The sequence below is a fragment of the Lissotriton helveticus genome, chromosome 7 (assembly GCF_964261635.1).
Source record: "Lissotriton helveticus chromosome 7, aLisHel1.1, whole genome shotgun sequence".
Taxonomy (NCBI): Eukaryota; Metazoa; Chordata; class Amphibia; order Caudata; family Salamandridae; genus Lissotriton; species Lissotriton helveticus.
This window is the reverse complement of record NC_136068.1, coordinates 1,435,626,441-1,435,644,939: the sequence shown is the minus strand read 5'-3', so window position 1 is coordinate 1,435,644,939 and position 18,499 is coordinate 1,435,626,441. Positions and strand designations below refer to the sequence as shown.

At 45.2% G+C, this 18,499-nt stretch overlaps 1 protein-coding gene across 2 annotated transcripts in view; it reads right to left on the bottom strand.

Annotated features, from left to right (window-relative positions):
* Window positions 1-18,499, bottom strand: part of LOC144767454 (cytosolic phospholipase A2 gamma-like) — an 892,628-nt gene that overhangs the window by 104,851 nt on the left and 769,278 nt on the right. For both annotated transcript variants that reach the window (XM_078650877.1, XM_078650878.1), the window contains 2 exons: window positions 16,027-16,163; window positions 6,391-6,559 (listed from right to left, as the gene is read on the bottom strand). In XM_078650877.1, coding sequence (XP_078507003.1) covers window positions 6,391-6,559; window positions 16,027-16,163 — 306 coding nt within the window. The remainder of the gene's footprint in view (window positions 1-6,390; window positions 6,560-16,026; window positions 16,164-18,499) is intronic.

Genomic DNA, 18,499 nt, shown 5'->3' with positions numbered 1-18,499 from the left:
TGTAATCCCTGAACTCAGAATTTAATAACACATCTTTTAGGAAAGGTTGTTTTTAAATCCTGTGTTTGAGGACAGCACTTTTAGAAAGTTGCTGTTCTCTTGTCTGACCTTTCTGTGTGCCTTGGCCTGTTTGTGAATTGACTGTCTGGTTTGAGAGTGGCAGAGGCTGGGAGCCCCCAGTAGGCTGACTGAGTCAGCCCTAGGCTGAATGACTGCATCTGCATCTTCAGTGGTGGCACTTGGGCCTGAATAGAGCTGTGCCTGCCTCCCACAATGATGGCTCCACCTCCTACTGGGCGGCTGACGACCCTACCACTCTCCCTGAAAGGAAAGGAGAGGCCAGGAAAACAAAGTGCTCAAGGAACACCCACAACTGGTTCAGACCGGGCTCAGAGCCCTCCTACACAAAGGGACCAAAGACTTTTAGGGGTATAAGTACTGGACCCCTAATTACAGAAAATTAGATCATCCTGGAATCAAGAAGGAACCTCTGCCAAGGAGAAAGCTGAAACTGAAGAAGGAAGACTGTCCTGCTGTTGCTCTGCTGGACTGACATGCTGTTGCTTTGCTGCCAAGGAGAGGGGAAGGACTTTGCTTTGTGCTGTGTCCTCTTGCTTGAAGGAATCTCCAAGGGCCTGAGAAGAGCTGGCTCCCTGTTAAGAAGTCCCAGGAACAAAAGGACTTCGCCCCCAGCTTTCCTGAACTCTGATGAGAGAGTTCTGTTCTTCCTAAAGTGCTTGGGCCAGTTGTGGTTCCTCTGGAAGTTGTACCTGTGTTGGGAAGCTGGAAACCAAGATTTTAAAGACTTTCTGCAGGTTTTGTGGCATCGCTAGCTTGCAGAGCACATCCCCGTCAGTGCGAGGAAATTCCTGTCGCTACGAAGGCCGAGATCGTCGCAGCGCCTGTTGCCGCTGCCAGAGTCATCGCATCCTTCGTTTGCGGGACGCACCCATCTGGTGCGGGAAGATTACCATCGCTGCGAATATCGTCGCAGAGCCTTTCATCACTGGGTGAGATCGTCGCACCGCTTGCTTGGGGACCGCATCACGTCTCTGCGAACATCGTCGCAGAGCCAACGCATCGAGGAGCTGCGAGAGGAAGCTCGCCGCTGGACAGTGCACCATGGCCCTGGAGATCGTCGCAGCCCCAAAGATCATTGCATCGTGCCTTTGCAAGCTTTTTCACTACGGAACCTCCGCACCGGAATCCATACAAGGTATTGCTTCACTCCCTGTACAGACCAGAGTAACCGCAACACGCCCGCTACATTGAGCGGGGTTGTCGCATCGCCTCCCCAAGGTCTCAGGAATGACGCATCACTTGTTTTCCACCGCACCAGCTTCTGTTTTGGAACTTTGTCGCATTTAAAGGCACTGTTGGCTAAACGTGACGCAACAGTGAACTTTTCACGCAACTGTGGATTATTTTATTGCAACTTTAAGAACTCTTTTGAGACCATATTCTTGAACTTTGTATGTTGGATTATTGTCGTTTTGGTCTTGTGTAGTTTAGATTAACTACCTTTATTTTTCCAAACTGTTGTGGAATCAGTTTGTGGTATTTTCACTGTGTTGCTGTGAGTGTTGGTACAAATACTTTACACATTGCCTTTTAATGAGCCTTGACTGCTCGTGCCAAGCTACCAAGGGGGTGAGCAGGGGTTATCTCAGAGGGTTTCCTCCTTACCCTGACTCGAACCAAGGGTCCCTATTTGGACAGTGGTACCTACCTCTGCCAAATCGAGACCCTCAGTTCTAACAATGGCAAGTTGATTTTTAGCCTTTGGGTTGAAAGAATCACTGTTTGCCTGTTATGAGGGTGGGGGTGTCATGAGATGCCAGAATGGGCCACCCACACCCAATTTTTTTTAATTTACCTCCCCTGGTGACTAAGGTTTTCTCCCCCCTGCCCCCACCCCCCGGAGAACATGTTAAGTCAACATCCCCGATCTACCCTCAATGGGGCAGAAAGACTCTTGTTCCCTTTGAGGGAGTGTTGGAGCATTGCCCTTTGCTTAGGAGAGCCTCTTATATCCCTTCTTATTTTTTTAATACGATTCTTATATCTAGTGGACTTTTTGCCACGGGGATAGAAAGATTGTTGTGCCTTTGAGAGATTTAGGGGTGTTTCTCGATGCCAAGCAGGGCCAACCATATGCCATTTTTTCAGTTTACTATCCCTTATGTCCCATGGGCTTCTGTCCCTAGGGGGATATACAAACTGCCATGTCCTTTTTTGGGGTGTAGATGCACTGCCCAATGCCAGGGTGGGCAGCCCCACACCTTCATTTTTTCATTACATTTTTTGCGGTGTTTATTGGGCTTTCTGTCCCCAAAATGGCAGATTGGAATTAAACATTCCAAGCTATTTGAATCTACTTTCAGTGGAGCAGAAAAAGTGTAGTAGCCTCTGGGGGAGGATGGGAGCATGGCCCAATTCCATGGTAGACCACCCACACTCCACGTGTAAACAAATTAACTTCCCTGTGGGCTGATTCCCAGTGGTCTTTCCGACCCCTAGAGAGGCAGTTGAAGCAATCCCTGAAATTGCCACCCTTCAGGGGAGGAGAAACATTTTTTTCTTTGGGGAAACTAGCACATGCTGGGGGGTAGTACCCCCTAAACGAATATCTGGTAAAAAGGTGGTAGATGCCTGTTTGGGTGATCCACGTGGAAGAGGTACAGTTGGAAAGAGGACACAGGTCCCCTTTCTAGTAGTTGCTGTCTCGCTTTTGATTGGTGGTTGGAGTAGGGTGAGTTATGCCCCACCGAGCATCAATCCAAGTGAAAATAGGTGAACCTAATGGTGCTGACTGCTTTCAGTTTCAGTTGTGTGACATCACCATGCTGACCATCAAAGACCATAAGAAAAAAGTCTTGGGGTGAGAGGGCAATTCACAGAGTGTAAATAGCTTTCATTTTTATACAGCTTTCCAACTGCCATGTTTAAAAATGTAGCTAAGCGACAGATTAGTTTACAGTCTGTACCCTACAGACATTCAAAGAGTGCACCTTTGACTGTACAAACACCTTATCTGAGAAGACAAGAAAGTAAGAGGACTCTACGGTGCAGGAGCAAGTATGGGCATTAACATTTTATGTGTTTCATAGTCTCATTTGGGTAACAACAACCTCTAAATCACTCACAAATCCAATTCTCTAAATTTGATTGGTCATACTTCAGGGATGTCAGAGGAATCCATAAAATCCTCAGCCTCATATAATTAGTTCCCGTTACTTGTTTTAACCTAATCCCCATGTAACTGTGGGGTGAGGGGTATAATGGAAGTAGCAGGTCACCAAATGAGAGCTTACTAACCTCGATTGCATTGAATTTGCAAGTGAGTTTCTATCAGTGCTGCTTGTTTTGCAATGATTTTAAACTCTCCTAAGTTCCCTCTTGACACAGTGTCCTCAGGTTCCAACTACTAAATATTCTTTGCAAATTTAACAAGCCATTTTGAGGATGTTTTTTGGGGTTAATAACCACATGTAGCTCTTCAAGGTACCTATCTTTGAGACCTTCCGTCTGTAATAATACTTCAAAAACAGCAGATCAGCTATTGCACTCAAGTTCACAACACTAAATTTTAAAAGGAGTTGTGAAGAGTTCTGCTTGGGAGACCAACGATTACTCAAAGAGCAGCATACATGATCTTGATAAACCAAGATGTATCTTCACCCCCCTAGCTTGGAGATACATACGTTATTGAGGGTATGGATTTCACTCTGATTATCTCTAAAATCATAGTGTTCCAAGGGCTATAAAGGTTGGTATATAGTTTCCTCAAGTTTATTTGTAGGTGTCTTCCACAGTCTCTCATTGCGGGTAGATGCAGTTTATTAATGAACTTCTCATCTTGCTAAACACCCAGATATTGCTAAGCTTTACTCTAGTCCGCCCTCCCTTCACCTATTCTCTGAGTAAATTCGCTCCGTTTTCCCTACTGAACTAACTTTACCACGATTTAATGTGAAGTCATTGTTAATGTTATAGACTTGAACACAATATAGAACTCTTTGAAGACCAATTGGAGAACGATCCTCTAGCACAGTAGCATTCGGATATTTCAATGCAGAAAAACTTCGGGGGAAATGATTTCTATAAATAGAGTTGAGACCATGTCTGCTGTATGGAGATTACATTATAGGGGGCAAGAACACATGCATGCTACAGCCTCTGTTTCGTATAAACTTTCTTCATCACTGTTCTTCCTGACCCTATCTTAATGCTCACCTATGAGTGAGCATGAAGCATTCATATAGCCTTTAACAGCAGACTCGGAATTCCCCAGGATGATAACTTTTTCCATGCCATACCTGAATACAATTAGTTAGAGATAACGCAAGAGCAAACAGCAAAAGAAAGCAGGAAACAACAGACAACGAGTGAATGTTGCAACCGTGAAAGGTGCTGTGGTGCAAGAGTGGATAAAGAATACATGGATTGTGGTATTTGCATGCTCTTGTGATCAAAGTAAAAATATAGAAGAGTTAGTAGAGAGCTGTGCCATTATTTGGTGAAACCATGATTTTCATGGTGAAATGTTGATAGATTTACTGAGTATAATATTTTGACAGGAAGGCACTAATTACAGGATTAGGGTCGACTTGATTATATTATTTACCAATGTAGATGAAGGACTTTATAGTGAGAAATTCTCACAGACATACAAGACGTACAACCTCGTGATATTGATACAAAAAGGTCTTTGTCCACTGTAAAAGTACAAGGGATCTAAGGCACATGGCTGTGTCACCAAAACATGCAGAGCCTTAGATGCCAGGAGCAGGATGCACTAAAGGAGAATTAAGGGCTAGATGTAGGTAATTTCATTTTACCACTTCTTAAATACCGAATTTTACCGATTCGGTATTTAAGAAGTGGTAAAATGGAGGGGGGGTGATGTAGGTAACACAGAATCGGTAAATACCGAATCGTTAAGATTCGGTATTTACCGATTCTGTAAATACCGATTCGGTAATGCCCATTGATTCCTATGGGCATTGAAGCCCATAGGAATCAATGGGCATTACCAAATCGGTATTTACAGATTCGGTAAATACCGATTCCAGCAAGGGTGCAGGGGGTGTCACTTTGACACCCTCTAGCACCCCAAATACAGGCAGGTGAGCCATGTGGCATACAGACATGCCCTAAGGGCATGTCTTTATGTCACATGGCATAGGTGTGCATGCACATGCATGCACACCTGAATTTGGTATTTTACCACACAATAGGATTGTGTGGTAAAATACCGAATTCTGAAGGCCTGTAGCACTGTAAACAGTGCTACCTACATCTTGGATTTACCGAATCGGTAAATTTACCGAATCTGTAAAATGATGCCCCTACATCCCAAAAACCCATTTACCGGTCGGTAACGGCCGAAATCGGCCGTTACCGGCCGGTAAATGGCCACCTACATCTGGTCCTTAAGTCCCTAAGGTGTTGTACTTGTCAGCAGGGACAGTGGACACTAAGCAATCATAGGAAGACTGTCCGGCTTTTTTTCATATGAGCTCGATAGACTAGCAAATTACATCAGATGGAGACGTCTGTGTGGCGGGTGCGAGGGAGTATCCAGAAGGACGGATCTGGAGATACGTAAATGAGAAGGTTCATTTAAGCAATTATTGAGGCGCCCGTTGTTTGAAACAGGGTGTGTCTACATAAGTGGAAATACTTCATGACAGACTAAAGCAAACTTTCTTTTGATTCGTTACACAAATAAAATATCATAATGAGAAATGTGACAGTTTCCACAAATTCGTTCCTGTGCAGGCCAAACCACTTTGAATTTCCTTAAATAAATAGTCCAACTTCCTAATTTGTTATAACGCACTGTGCATGCAACAGAAAACTTTTGTTTACATTAAATCTTAGTACGGCAAAACTACATTACAACTCTCTGAAAATCGAAACGGTGCGGTAATTTGAGCTTTCGAGATCTTGGTGAAAGTCTACTTGAGGGGATAAATGGGAAAACACTGGTCGACAGACTCCTATTAATGGCGAAATAATGAAATATTTGTGACAAATATACTGTATCCCTCTCTTTAGCGGGAACTATTCAGGAGGCTGTGTAGATGGTTCATACAGGGATGTTTAACTAACTGCGCCTTTGGCTTATGCAGATACATTGGTTTGATGTTTGTTAAAGTATGTTTTATACCAAACTCAACTTGAAGAATTTTCTTTAAAAAACTGGCTTCAATTCAATGGAAGAATTATCTATAAAAAAAACTGACTTCCGCTCAATGCTATAAGGAATTCTGCTCCCCTTCTTTTAGTGTCGTCACACATGAGTAAACATCGAGAGTTGGTGGCACTTTATAGGTTATTTGACTGCACAGGTGTACAATTTAAGCATTGCTGTCAAACACTTACCGCCGCTATTCTGCTTGTTAAAAAGCGATACGTGAATCACTGTCGGAGTATCCACCCCCTCAAATACGTAGCAGGCTTGTGAAGGGTTAAATTCGTCTCCTGGTGGAATGACGATAGGGGGAAAGGAGATGTTGTTTGCAGAGCAATAAGCTGCAGCTCTGACGGATGACTAAATCAGAGAGAGAAAACAGCTGGTTAGCAATTTCTGTAAGATCAGAATAGGGAATATCTTGAAACGTTTCAGCTGTTTGGATACATGGGAAAAGTTCAGTAGAGCAAGTGAGGGTGCTCTTAGTACCATAAGCGCTGGGTGAACTGACCTTTCCGTTCTTGCAATAAAACTCAAATATGAATCTAAACTGCATTTATTTTTGGAAGGATTTAAATGAACAGTTCAGTTTACAGTAATAAGATTCTTTTTCCTCAGGCCCTGTCTTGGTAAATATGTGGGTTTTTATTGTTTGTTTTTACAAAACTATCGATGTATAAGGTGTAATATTTCGTTACAGTTTTGTTTTTTGGAAAAAATATTTTATTTACTAATAGAAATGTGGTACTGCTTTATAACAGTATCATTCAATAGATCTTTTTTGTGTGCGTTTATTGGGGATTGGGTGGGTAGTGTTTCATTTGAATACAATATTTATTAATAATGTTTTTACATCTTTATTTATTGTTAATAATTTTGATATTTAATCAGGTTTTTTTAGGTTTTGTTTATTGAGGGACAGGTTGGGTGTTTTGTTTCTAGTCGATATAGTATGTTATGCCTTTATTAGTTATATATTTTTTATTTTATTATAATTGTATATTTAATTATTTCATTATTTATGTTTCACACTTATTTATTTTCTTTCACATTTTGTGGTTTAATTGAGGATTGGTGGAAAGTGCTCATGTAAAATGTATCACAAGTAATAATTGATTATTTATTTTTTGTATTAATGAGTTCATTTATTTATTCATTATTTTAATGTGTGAGATTTTTCGATTATATTTTTTGATTATTCTTTGTGGGGATTCTTTATTTTAAGTAGCTGATTTTCACTTCTAGCCTTTTATTTAACATCTAGTGGCCCTCACGTACAAACATTCCATTCAAGGAATCGTAAATTGAGACAAATTGCGATTCACAATTTGCTATTCCTTAAATGGAATGCACAGGATTGATTTGTTATAAGTGGTCGCAATTTGAGCACCAACTTCTAATGAATTCAAAGTTATTTTCAGAACCCACCCATCTATTGATAGGTTGGTTCTCAAAATACTGATTAGTAGTTGGTCACAATTCATCCTACCTTATTAATCTGCATGAGGGAGGTCGTATATTGAGACCTACAATGATTGGCAGCGATCGCAGGTATGGTGGCCTCCTGGGGTCAGCAGAGCACCATGTCTGCGATAAAAAAAAAAAAAAGCAACTATTTTTCCAATGTAGCCCATTTTCTTAATGGAAACCAAGATGCATTAAAAAAAATGACACAAACCATTTTTATGAGCAGGCAGTAAGGATGTATGGCGTTACAACGCATACTTTTACAACGCCTACCTTTACATCGCAAGTTTTACAACGCATAGTGCTTTTAGGCGCTGGATAGTGAATAGTTTAATTTACTATTCCAACTCCAGTCCCCGTGGATAGTAGGGAAGGTGTTGGATAGTACATTAAACCTATTCCCTATCCTAGAGCGCCCCCCAGCGCAATGCGTTGTAATGGTTTGCGTTGTAAAAGTTGCATCGTAAAGGCACTGCGTGGTAAAAGTTGCGTTGTAAAGGATGTATAACGGCAGGGGAACCACTGCCTGCTCATAAGAAAACGTGTCTGTGAACATTCACTGTCTCTTGAAGACTCTCGAAGACCCCTTTCCATTTAAGAATGACTTACCTGCTCCTTTAGGGAGGTGGTAAAGCATTAATGTTTTATGAGTGGATTTCGGTTGCAAAAACATTAATACATCCCTAAGGAACAGAGAATTTGGAAGGTATGGCCCTAATACGCCCCTTCCAAATACTGATTCTATATCTATTCCCAAACCTAATAATCTCTTCAGTAATATTTGGTAACATATTACTGAATCGCTAGTTGGGTTTGGTGAACTTAAAAATGACATTTTGTTGTCAGAAAGGCTCTATTTGTATGAATCGGACCCTCACATACCGTTAATGGCATGATAAATGAGGACTTATATTTTGTTGTGAATGTTTTGGTAGGAGATATTTTAGGAATCAATATTTTGGACATTTCCTTTTACCGTCTGTCATTAGCCAAGACCTTTGATTTTAATAAATGTATATGAATAATATGTTTAAAGGGGTGGTCTGGCAGCCTCTCTTCATTCATTGGTTGTTATTGTGTCATTCACTTTTTTCTTCACCACACAGCAGCATGCAGCATAGGGCAGTGGGTCAGCTCACTTCACCCCATTGCTAACTTGACTGTGAGTGACAGCATGTTGCCCTTTCACAAGGACCACGTTCCTACAAAAAGTACTGCCCTTAATTGCTTTTAACAAATCTTGTTTTTTCCTTCTGATTGGCGATGGTCAGGGAACTTCTCATAACAATGTTTTGCAAAACTTGACAAACAAAACAAGTAAAGACAAAGCCAAAAGGCTGGCAGCCTTTTCCAGACACCTTGACTTTGAAAACCCTTGCTATCTACTAAAACACAGTATTTTAGTAATGGATTTTTTTGACCTTGATGTTATTGTAGTTTGCTGTTTTTGTGGTTGATTTAGGACAACAAGGATTGTTTGTTTGATGGTTTCAGCTAGGGTTCTAGAATGCCTACAACAAAGAAAGCTGCAAAATCCATTCTTCGACTGGGGGGGCTGGATTACCAAAATAAAAGAAATAAGGGTGCGGGCTGAGGTAACTGAAATTCTGGCACATGTAGGGTGGACAAAGACACCACCCAGGCTCAAATTAAATAGATTTTTTTAACCTTTGCTGTGGTTAATATCGCTGTAGCACTGCAGTTCCTGACAATCACCCAATGTGGAGTGCTTATATTTATTTATTTATTGAAGTTTTGTATAGTGCTAGCTGGACCCGAGGGTATCAGAGCGCTTCACAGCATGTACAATTATGAGCAAACAAGATCTGAGCGGGAAACGAGAGCAGAGAAGAAAACAAAACAAAAACACCTTCAGTAACCCCACTCAGGGGAAGTTTGTAAACAGTTGCAAAACATGTCTCCAGGTGGAGGGGATTCACGAGGTGGAATAGCAATCCTTCCTCAAGTCCTTTCTGGGTTACTCTTTATGGTCAAGAGCGCTCTAGAAAGAGGGCTTTGGGAAGTGTCTTGAATTTCGGGAAAGAGGTGATCATTCTGATGTGAGGTGGGATGTAGTTCCAAATCCTAGGCGCATTACCCACAATGGATTTATTTGCCGTTTTGAGTTTCCGCGTTTTCAGTGGGATGAGTAAAAGCGTGTTGGAGCTTCTGAGGTTCCTGGATTGACCGGCCCTTTTGAGTTTGGCGGCCAGATTTTCCGGTTTGCTTGTGTGCAAGGCTTTATGCATGAGACAAGCTGTGTGTAAGCTGGCTCGTTGATCAAAAGGAAGCCACTTCAGTTCCCTAAGTGCCGGAGAGATGTGCTCAAATTTCTTTGTTCCTGTGACCATTCTTGCTGCGGCATTGAGGGTAGTGGTCAGGGGACCTAGGTGAGATTTTGCTGATCCAGTCAATGTTGCGTTTCCATAGTCCATTCTGGAAAGCACCAATGCTTGTGTGGCCTGTTTAAGATCTTTTGGAGGGAGGAAGGGTTTTATTCTGTACAGCAGCTTCAGGTTTAGGAATGCACTTTTTGCGGCTTTTGGGATGTGTTTTTTCATGTCCAGTTTGGGGTCGAGGGTAATCCCTAGGGATTTCAGCGAGTCCATTGGTGCTAGGACCCCATTGAGGGCGTATATGGCTTTGAGCCATTCTTCGATTCGAGGGTTTTTGTTTCTATTAGAGATGGGGAGAACTTCTGTTTTCTCTTGGTTGAGTTTGAGGTGGTTCGTTGAGAGCCACTGTTGGACCTCTTTGAGCGTGACATTTAGTCTGTGGATGTCTTCGATCGAGGTGGTTTCCAGGTAGAGTTGTGTATTGTCCGCATAGAGGTGGAAGGGGATGTTGGAGTTCCTTAGAAGAGTGGTGAGGGGTTCCATGTAGATGTTGAAGAGTTGTGGAGAGTGTACTGACCCATGTGGAACTCCTCTACTGACGGGGAGGGGGTCAGACTCAAAGTTGTTAATTTTTATTCTTTGTGAGCGGTTGTGAAAGAAGGAGGAAAACCATTTTAGTACCGTCCTTTCAATGCCTGCTCTCTCCTGGAGGACTTTGAGGAGCAGGGTGTGGTCAACTGTGTCAAACGCGGCCGATAGGTCAAGTAGGATGAGAAGGCTACATTGTTCCAAGTCAAGTGACATGTGAAGATTGTCTAGGACATTTAGGATTGTGGTCTCGGTGCTGCATCCCTTTCTGAATCCTGATTGGTGTGGGACTAGTAGTTTGATGTTCTGTAGTGTTGGGTTAACTGAGGGAGAACACATCTTTCAAGAATTTTGGATAAAAGCGGAAGGTTTGATACAGGTCTGAAGTTGTTCATATCCTCAGTATCCAGACCTGTTTTTTTTAGTAACGGATTGACTTGACCAAATTTGAGGCAGTCAGGAATGAGTCCCATGCTCAGTGAACTGTTGATTATCTTGCACCAGATTGGGGCTAGGGTACGCTTCAGGTCTTTCGCCAGGCTCGAGGGAAGCTGATCTTGGTAGTGGGATGAGGGTTTAGCAGTGGCTATCAGCATAATAATCTCTTCTTCTTGGATGGGGCAGAAGGAGGCCCAAAGCGTAGGAGAGATCCCTGGGGAGTTGCTTGTTGTTGCAAGTGTCGAGGTTGCCTTGAGGGTGGAGGGGTAGGTGCTGAGAGATAGATCTATTTTCGCGATTTTTTCGTTGAAAAAGCTAGCAAAGTTGTCACAGAGCGTTTTTGACGCCACTGTGTTGGTTGTCGACGGTTTAGATGTTTGGGTCCTAATGATGTTAAAGAGTTCATTGGGGCAGTTTTTTGAGTTGTCTAGGGCAGAGCAGAAGAAATATGTCTTTTTGTTCTTGATGTGCTTGTTGTAGGTTCTGCGTGCTGCCTTTAGTTGAATACGATGGAGGGAGGAGGGGTTATTCCTCCAAGCTCTCTCTACGGTTCTGAGGTGTCTTCTTTCCTCGTTGATGTCAGTGGTGAACCAGGACCTGCAGGGGGTGCTTCTGGGTTTCTCTAAGTTTCAGGGGCGCCAGCCGGTCCAAGGTGAGCAACAGGTTAGAGTGGTAAAGCGAGGTAAGTTCAGTGGTTGAGAGGTGCTCCGCTTCGGTTGGGAGGAGCATGCTTAACCCTTCTTCTAGTTTGTCTCTAGGGACTCGGGATGTGTTCCTGGTCCATTTCGGTGGTGCCAGAGTGAGGGGTTTGGATAGGGCCGGTTGGTTGATATGAAAAAGAATAATGTGGTGATCGAACCAGTCAACGGGGATGATGTAGTCAATAGTGATTGATTTCCCCTCCCAGATTATTGCAACCAGGATCGCTCCTCTGTGGTGTGTTTCTTCTGCACAGTGTTGGATCATGCCGTTATCAAGCATGTGGTTGTTGAGAGACTGGATGAGCGGGTTTTTTGTTTCATTCCATCTAAAGTTGAGGTCACCCAGAATTATGCTGTTATCGTTGCTGAGAGCGCATTGGGTGATCAAGTCCGAGAGCTGTGTTCCAAATTCGTTTTGGTTACCAGGTGGGTGGTACAGGAGATGGCAGTGTAGTGAACTGTTAGTTCGCGCTTTGATGGTGACCGATAGGCATTCGAAGGAGTTATAAAGGCCTGATGGATTTTCTGAAATGGAGAGGTCACTTTTGTGAATGATTGCTATGCCACCCTCTCTGTGCTCAGGTCTGTCTTTGTGGATGATTGAGAAACCGGGCGGCACCAGCATATCCATGTTGGGGTAAGACAGGGTGTTCAGCCAGATTTCCGTGATGAAAGCTACATCGAGGTCATGTGAGAGGATGGCTTCTGCTATTTCAGTAGCATGTTTGGAAGTGGATTTGCAGTTGATGAGCAAGCAGTTATTAGGCGGTTCTTCTTTAGGCTTCTGATTGCCAGGGTGGGCACACGGTATGGAGGATAGGTGCGCTGGGGGTCTGGTTGCTCTGTGGTGGGGAGGGTCCCTACCCATTCCAGTAACAACTTGGATTACGGATTTGGGTGAGGACAACAAAGTCGGAGCTTGAGCTAAGGTGGACGGAATCGTTGTCAGAGGGAGGGGAGCGGGCTTGTGGTAGGGAATGGTGGGATGATCATATGATGAGGGGAGTGTGGTCGCTTCCTGGGGGGAGAGGTTGGGATTAGTTCTTCTGGGTCTGTCTGTTCGTGACTCCAACCAGGGTTTCGTGAGTAAGGGCCGAGAGTCTGGGGGTGCCGAGGTCTGGGTGAGGGGTTGAGAGTCATTTCTTTTCGTTTGCGGTGGAATGGGGGGATTTGCGAATTCTGGGGTTCGACAGGTGGATTCTTCCTACGGTGGAAAGGGTTTCCTTCAGGCCATGAATCAGGATTCCGAGCTGGGCTTCTAGCAGGTCAAGGCGTTGCATCAGCTTGTCTGAGGGGGTGGTGAGGGTGGGCGGGGGGTGAGGGGCTGCTGGGCGTGTCGTTTCTAGGGGGTCCAGAGGCAGCTGGGGTGCTGACTCTGGCTCAGCGCTCATCTGTGGTGAGGCCGGCGGGGGGGAGGATGAGATCTAGTTGAGGATGGGGGTAATGATCCAATCCGGTGTGGGGGCTCTACTCTGGTTGAGACGGGGTTGGCGGTTGGTGGGGCTGGGAGACGGTTTTGCTTGGAGGTCGGGCTTCCCTTTGGGTGAGTTTCAGTGATCTGGGCGCGGGCCGTCTGGTGGGGAAGGTGGGGCTGTGGAGCAGTAGTGGTTGGGCGGAGGGATCTGGAGGCTGGGTGAGGTGGGTGGGGGGTCGAGGGTGGGTGGTTAGAGGAGCTGCGGTTGCGGAGGAGGCGTGGCAAGAGAATTCACGTGACTTGAGGGGGTGGGTTCTGGGATCGGGCGCGTGCGGGATCAGGAGGTTAGGTGCTTGAGTGGGGTTGTTAGGGGGGTGATCCGCGACTGTCATGAGTTAAGTGATGTTGCCTTCTTTAGTGCGGAGAAGATGGAGTCGAAGAACTTGAGGTTCTCGTCCTTAGCCTAAATTAGTATGGTGCCGTTCTCGAAGATGGTAATGGAAATGTCTCCGGTCAGGGACTGGTGTTTCAGGAGGGAGATTGTTAGTTTACGGCTGTGGGCTGTGATGGTGGTTTTGGAGGTGAGAGTTGAAGATAGAGACCCAGAGGTCGAGCCTGTCGGTGTGTAAGATGAAGTCCATTTTCCGTTGCCCTCTGGATGTGCAGTGGTATATGTCGACAACTAGTGTTTCAGGATGTCGCCTGATTAATTTGAGCTTAAAGTGTTTTTTCGCTTTGAAGGAGAGAGTGGGGGGAAGTTATAGCGAAGGTTATTTGTCCGTGGGGTGTTAGGTAGTTAGGTGTAGGGCATGGGTAAGTGTCCAATTGCGAGGCCGGGGGCATCTTTGCTGGTCAGGGGGTAGAAGCGGTCGACAGGTTCGGGGGAGTGTGGAGTAGGGTGGAGGCTGGTCAGTTCAGGTAGGTGTGTAGTGGGGTAGAGCGCGCTGAGGTCTCACTAGTGGCGTAATCTGTTGGCTGGGTGGTACGGGGTTGTCTTCCTGTGGGATCCAATAGAGCGAGGGAAGAGGAGTAGCGCGTCGGGGTGCAGTTTGTGGGTAGGAGGGTGAAGGCATTACTAGTGGAGGGACACGGTTTGCGGGTAGGAGGGTGAGGGCGTTACTAGTGGCGTGATATTTTGGCTGGGTGGAAAGGAGTCGTCTTCCTGTGGGACCCGGTTGAGCGAGGGAGGAGGAGTGGTGCGACGGGGGGGCCGTTTGCGGGTAGGAGGTTGAAGGCGTTACTATTGGAGGGGCGCGGTTTGCGGGTAGGAGGGTGAGGGCGTTACTAGTGGCGTGATCTTTTGGCTGGGTGGAAAGGGGTCGTCTTCCTGTGGGACCCGGTTGAGCGAGGGGAGAGCAGTGGTGCGTCGGGGGCGGGGCGCGGTTAGCGGGGAGGAGGGTGAGGGCGTTAGAGGTCCTGTCAGGAAGCCTCTCTGGGGGGCAAAGCGCTAGTAGACCAGGGGTGCAGAGCCCTTGGTTCTCTTCAATTTAAGGTGTGAAGCGTGATGCGTGGCCTCACTAACCTGGAAATGCTGGGTCGTCGGGGCTCAGTCCAAGGCCGGGCTTCTCTGTCAGGTTTCGTGCTCCTTAATTGATCAGATGTGTTCTGTGCTTGGCGGACATTTTAGGGTCAGGCAGCCCCCTAGCCGGGGCGTGAGCTGGTTTTGGTTGACCTTTAGGACCTGCGGCGGGGGGGTCGTTCCGGTCACACCGGGGGGGCGGGGGGCGCTTCATTCCCAAGGAGGGGTTGCTCCAGGCCTCCCGGCGTTTGTGAGGGTCATCAGAGGGTTTCGTGCTCCTTGAGAATGAGCAGATGTCAGGGCAATCAGGCCATTTTGGGGTCAGGCGGCCTAGAAGCCAAAAGAGCACGCTGGGGCTCCGAAACCTCAATGCTGGCGGTGCTATGGTGCTCTTCTAGGATGTTCCGGTCACGCGAGGGGATTGCTCCGGACCTCTGGGCATTTGCGGAGGGCATCAGAGGGTTTCGTGCTCCTTAGGAATGAGCAAATGTCTGGGCGGTGAGGCCATTTTGGGGTCAGGTGGCCTAGATGCCGAAAAAGTGTGTTGGGGGCCCAATCCTCTATGCTAGCGGTGCAAAGGTTCTCCTTTAGGGCGTCACAAGGATCCTCTCTCTTCGACCCCAGGCTGGTGGCTTTAGGGGTCCTTTCTTTTATCCGTCTGCAGCTAGTGGGCGGCATTTTAGGGGCAGGCACTCTCCGAAGGCGAGACGGGCGATGTCGGTTCCACGTTAAATCCAGCCTCCGCCTGCAAGGAAGTCTCCGCTTCGGGCTCAGCTGGCCCCTGTGGTCGGTGCTTTGTCTATGACCACCTCTGAGTCTTCGCCGGTTGTCCGCCGCTGGGCTCCGTTTTTTTCCCACCGCTCGTGCCTTTCAGTGAGCTGCGCCCTCCGCTACAGTTTATTGTGGGTCGCTATGCCGCCATTCACTGTCACGGGTAAGAGCCCATCATGTTTTCTTCTGTTGGTGTGGTTTCAGTGCGGGAGGATGCCGTTCTGGTTCTCCTGTCGTGGCGGGAGGGTGGGGGAGGAGGTTCCCGTGATGGCTGAGCCGACTGGTCTGTTGTCCCCCTCTGTGTTCCTCATGGTTACAGGGACCTGGGTACAGTATCAAATAATTTAAATTACAGCACACAGAAGAATACAAAGATGAGAAGTCAGAAGGGCTGTTAGTTTTACCTCTCACTAGACCCCTCAATGTAAATAATAACCTTGTTTCTACTTCTGAAGGCATGAACAAGTGGGAGAAAATGAAGGCATTTTTGAGCAGGTGGAATTGGGCTAAGGAAGCATACCAGATAAGCAGAAAAAACAAGAGAAAATATATGTTAAATGCCAGATTAATCCTATAATAACATTCATATTTACCGCCAAAGGATCCAAGGGCATGTAATCAAAGTTGAGGATTAATTTTGTTTTGCGTGGACTTCGTAATGCCAGTGGGAAAGGCGTTGCCATGCTTACTCCAGAGTCCATTAGGTGAATTTTTGAAGGCTCTTTAATTGCTTTGGAATGAGAACATCATAAAACAAGAAATCAAAATATGGCATTCATAATACTGGTAATACGTATCTACCAATCTGTGAATTCAGAACGTTCAATAAAATATAGCTATTATTAACCCGTTACGTGCTCCCGTCGGCCAATGGCCGTCGCAGCCCCACCCACCTTTTAGAACGCCTACACCGCTGCGGAATTGCCGCCGCGGTTAAGGCGTTAAGGAGCATATTATAGGACACAAAACATGTAACTGGTATGGTCATCTATTCTCATTTCTATGTATTTAAAACTGAAGAACACGTTACTTACCTTTGCTAACTCTCTTTTTGATGGATACCTCATATAACTGCAGATTCCTTATGTTAAGAATATTACACAGGCACTGGCTACAGACTGGATACAAAAACCTTTCCTAGAAATACTCCGGCAAGCCACTAGATGGTGCAGTTCATCTTTATGTTGGATTTTTTTACACCCCAGAAGTGACTGAGTGGAACAGCATATTAGCACCATTCCTGCTCCTAAACGTTTCTTGCTTGAATTTCTCTACATCCACCAGTTAGTGAAGGCAGGTAACTTGTTGTTCTGATTAATTCTTGGTACCATAGGTTCCTCACCTTCAGAATCAATACTAAAGCAGTATCTCCCAAAGGGGGAGGGTCTGTGGAGTGGGCTCAACCAAAATGTCCTGAAGGACAGAATAGGCAAAATCACCATCGGGAAAACCTGGTCTTAAAGAGTAGAAACAACGAGAAATGCTTAAATTCTCCTAGTTTTTGTGTTGTGCAGCACACATAGAAACAGCAAAAGGTCATTGATTGCTTATGTGCAGGAAGGGAGACTGCATTTGGTGCTAGGCTGCTAAGTTTAGCACCAGTGCAGGGGGAAACACAGAGCTGCACCATAGTGTTGCACATATGGTGCAGCCCTGCCTTTCTAAAGTGGTGGAGCTTTGTGTTAAGCCAAGGAGGCTAACACCGCGCTACGCCACTTCGTTGGAGATATACCCCACAGTGTCATTTTTCACAGAAATATATTCTCATAAAAGCCCTGTTCCAACGTCCCGGGTCGGTTTTCCGTTGGAACCGACCCAGGACGTTGGAACAGGGAGGCTGGAATGCGATTAAAAGGAGATGCAGTTGCACCCCAAAACCTAAATTCAACCGCAAACGACCTAACATAAAACAGGGGTGACTCTCATTGAAAAAAGAGCACCTTATACCTCTGCAAACGTATCTACAATCATTTACGGTGGTTCCACCGTGCCAAATTGATAATATAAACCTATCCTTAAGGCTCAAGACAGAACGAGTCATAAGAAATCAGACGGAGGAATTTAGAAATCGACGAATCGAATTCCGGCACGATTTCCATAAGATTTCACATCGATAATGTCTATGTCCTGATGAAGGTGATAAGATTAGCAAACAGCGAAACGCCGCGTCAACTGTTTTAAAAAAAAAATTCTTTGTTTAACTTATTTCATGCTTTTGTGCATACTGTGATGATGATATATTATGTTTTTAACTATGAATTTTATATTTAAAATGTAACCCGAATGGGAGAAATCAAATAAATTCTATTATTTTTTATTGAATCTGATTTCATTGTCTAGTAATTAGTGACACTTGCCCTAATGTTTTGAGTTTTTTATAAAATTTGTATATTTTACAATTTTGGTAATAGCACTGAAAGGATTGCAGAATTTTCTGTAGTTCTCTCCCCTAGATCATTAGACATCTCTATTACGACATCACAGGGTTTTATCTTTGTTTGTCACCGCTAATGCATCCAGCTCCCTTGGGGAGAGCGGAGTTAGGCGTGAGGTGGGGCAGGCCTGTCAGTGGTTGGGATTGATGGGGTGCACATTAGTTCATGGAGCTGAAGAGAGAATTTGTTAGCCTCGTTAAGAGAAAGCTTTTCTGTTTCTACTTTGCTGCCACTTCTGAGTAAGGTGACTGCTCTTCTTGTAAGTGAGCATTCTCCAAGGCCTATTTTGCATGGGCACCTGGTATGCGACCCGTTTGCGCATGCAAAATCTAATAGGGCCATGCATGTACAATCCCTACTTAGCGAGTCAATTTTTTTGCGACTCGCTCAATAGGAATTGCGAGTCGCTGTTAGCGAGTCTGAGGCCTATGTAAGAATGTTTTGTGATTGCAATTGCGGTCACAAAACACTCACAATTTCCAGCCCTCTTACAAGAGGGTGGTAAAGCACTCACAAATGGAGGGGAACATATTTTTTAGGGGCAGGCAGTGGTCCCAGGGACCTCTACCTGCTCTTAAAAAATGAAACAAAAAAAAAAAACTTTATTTAATAGCAGTCCCAAGCATGGAGG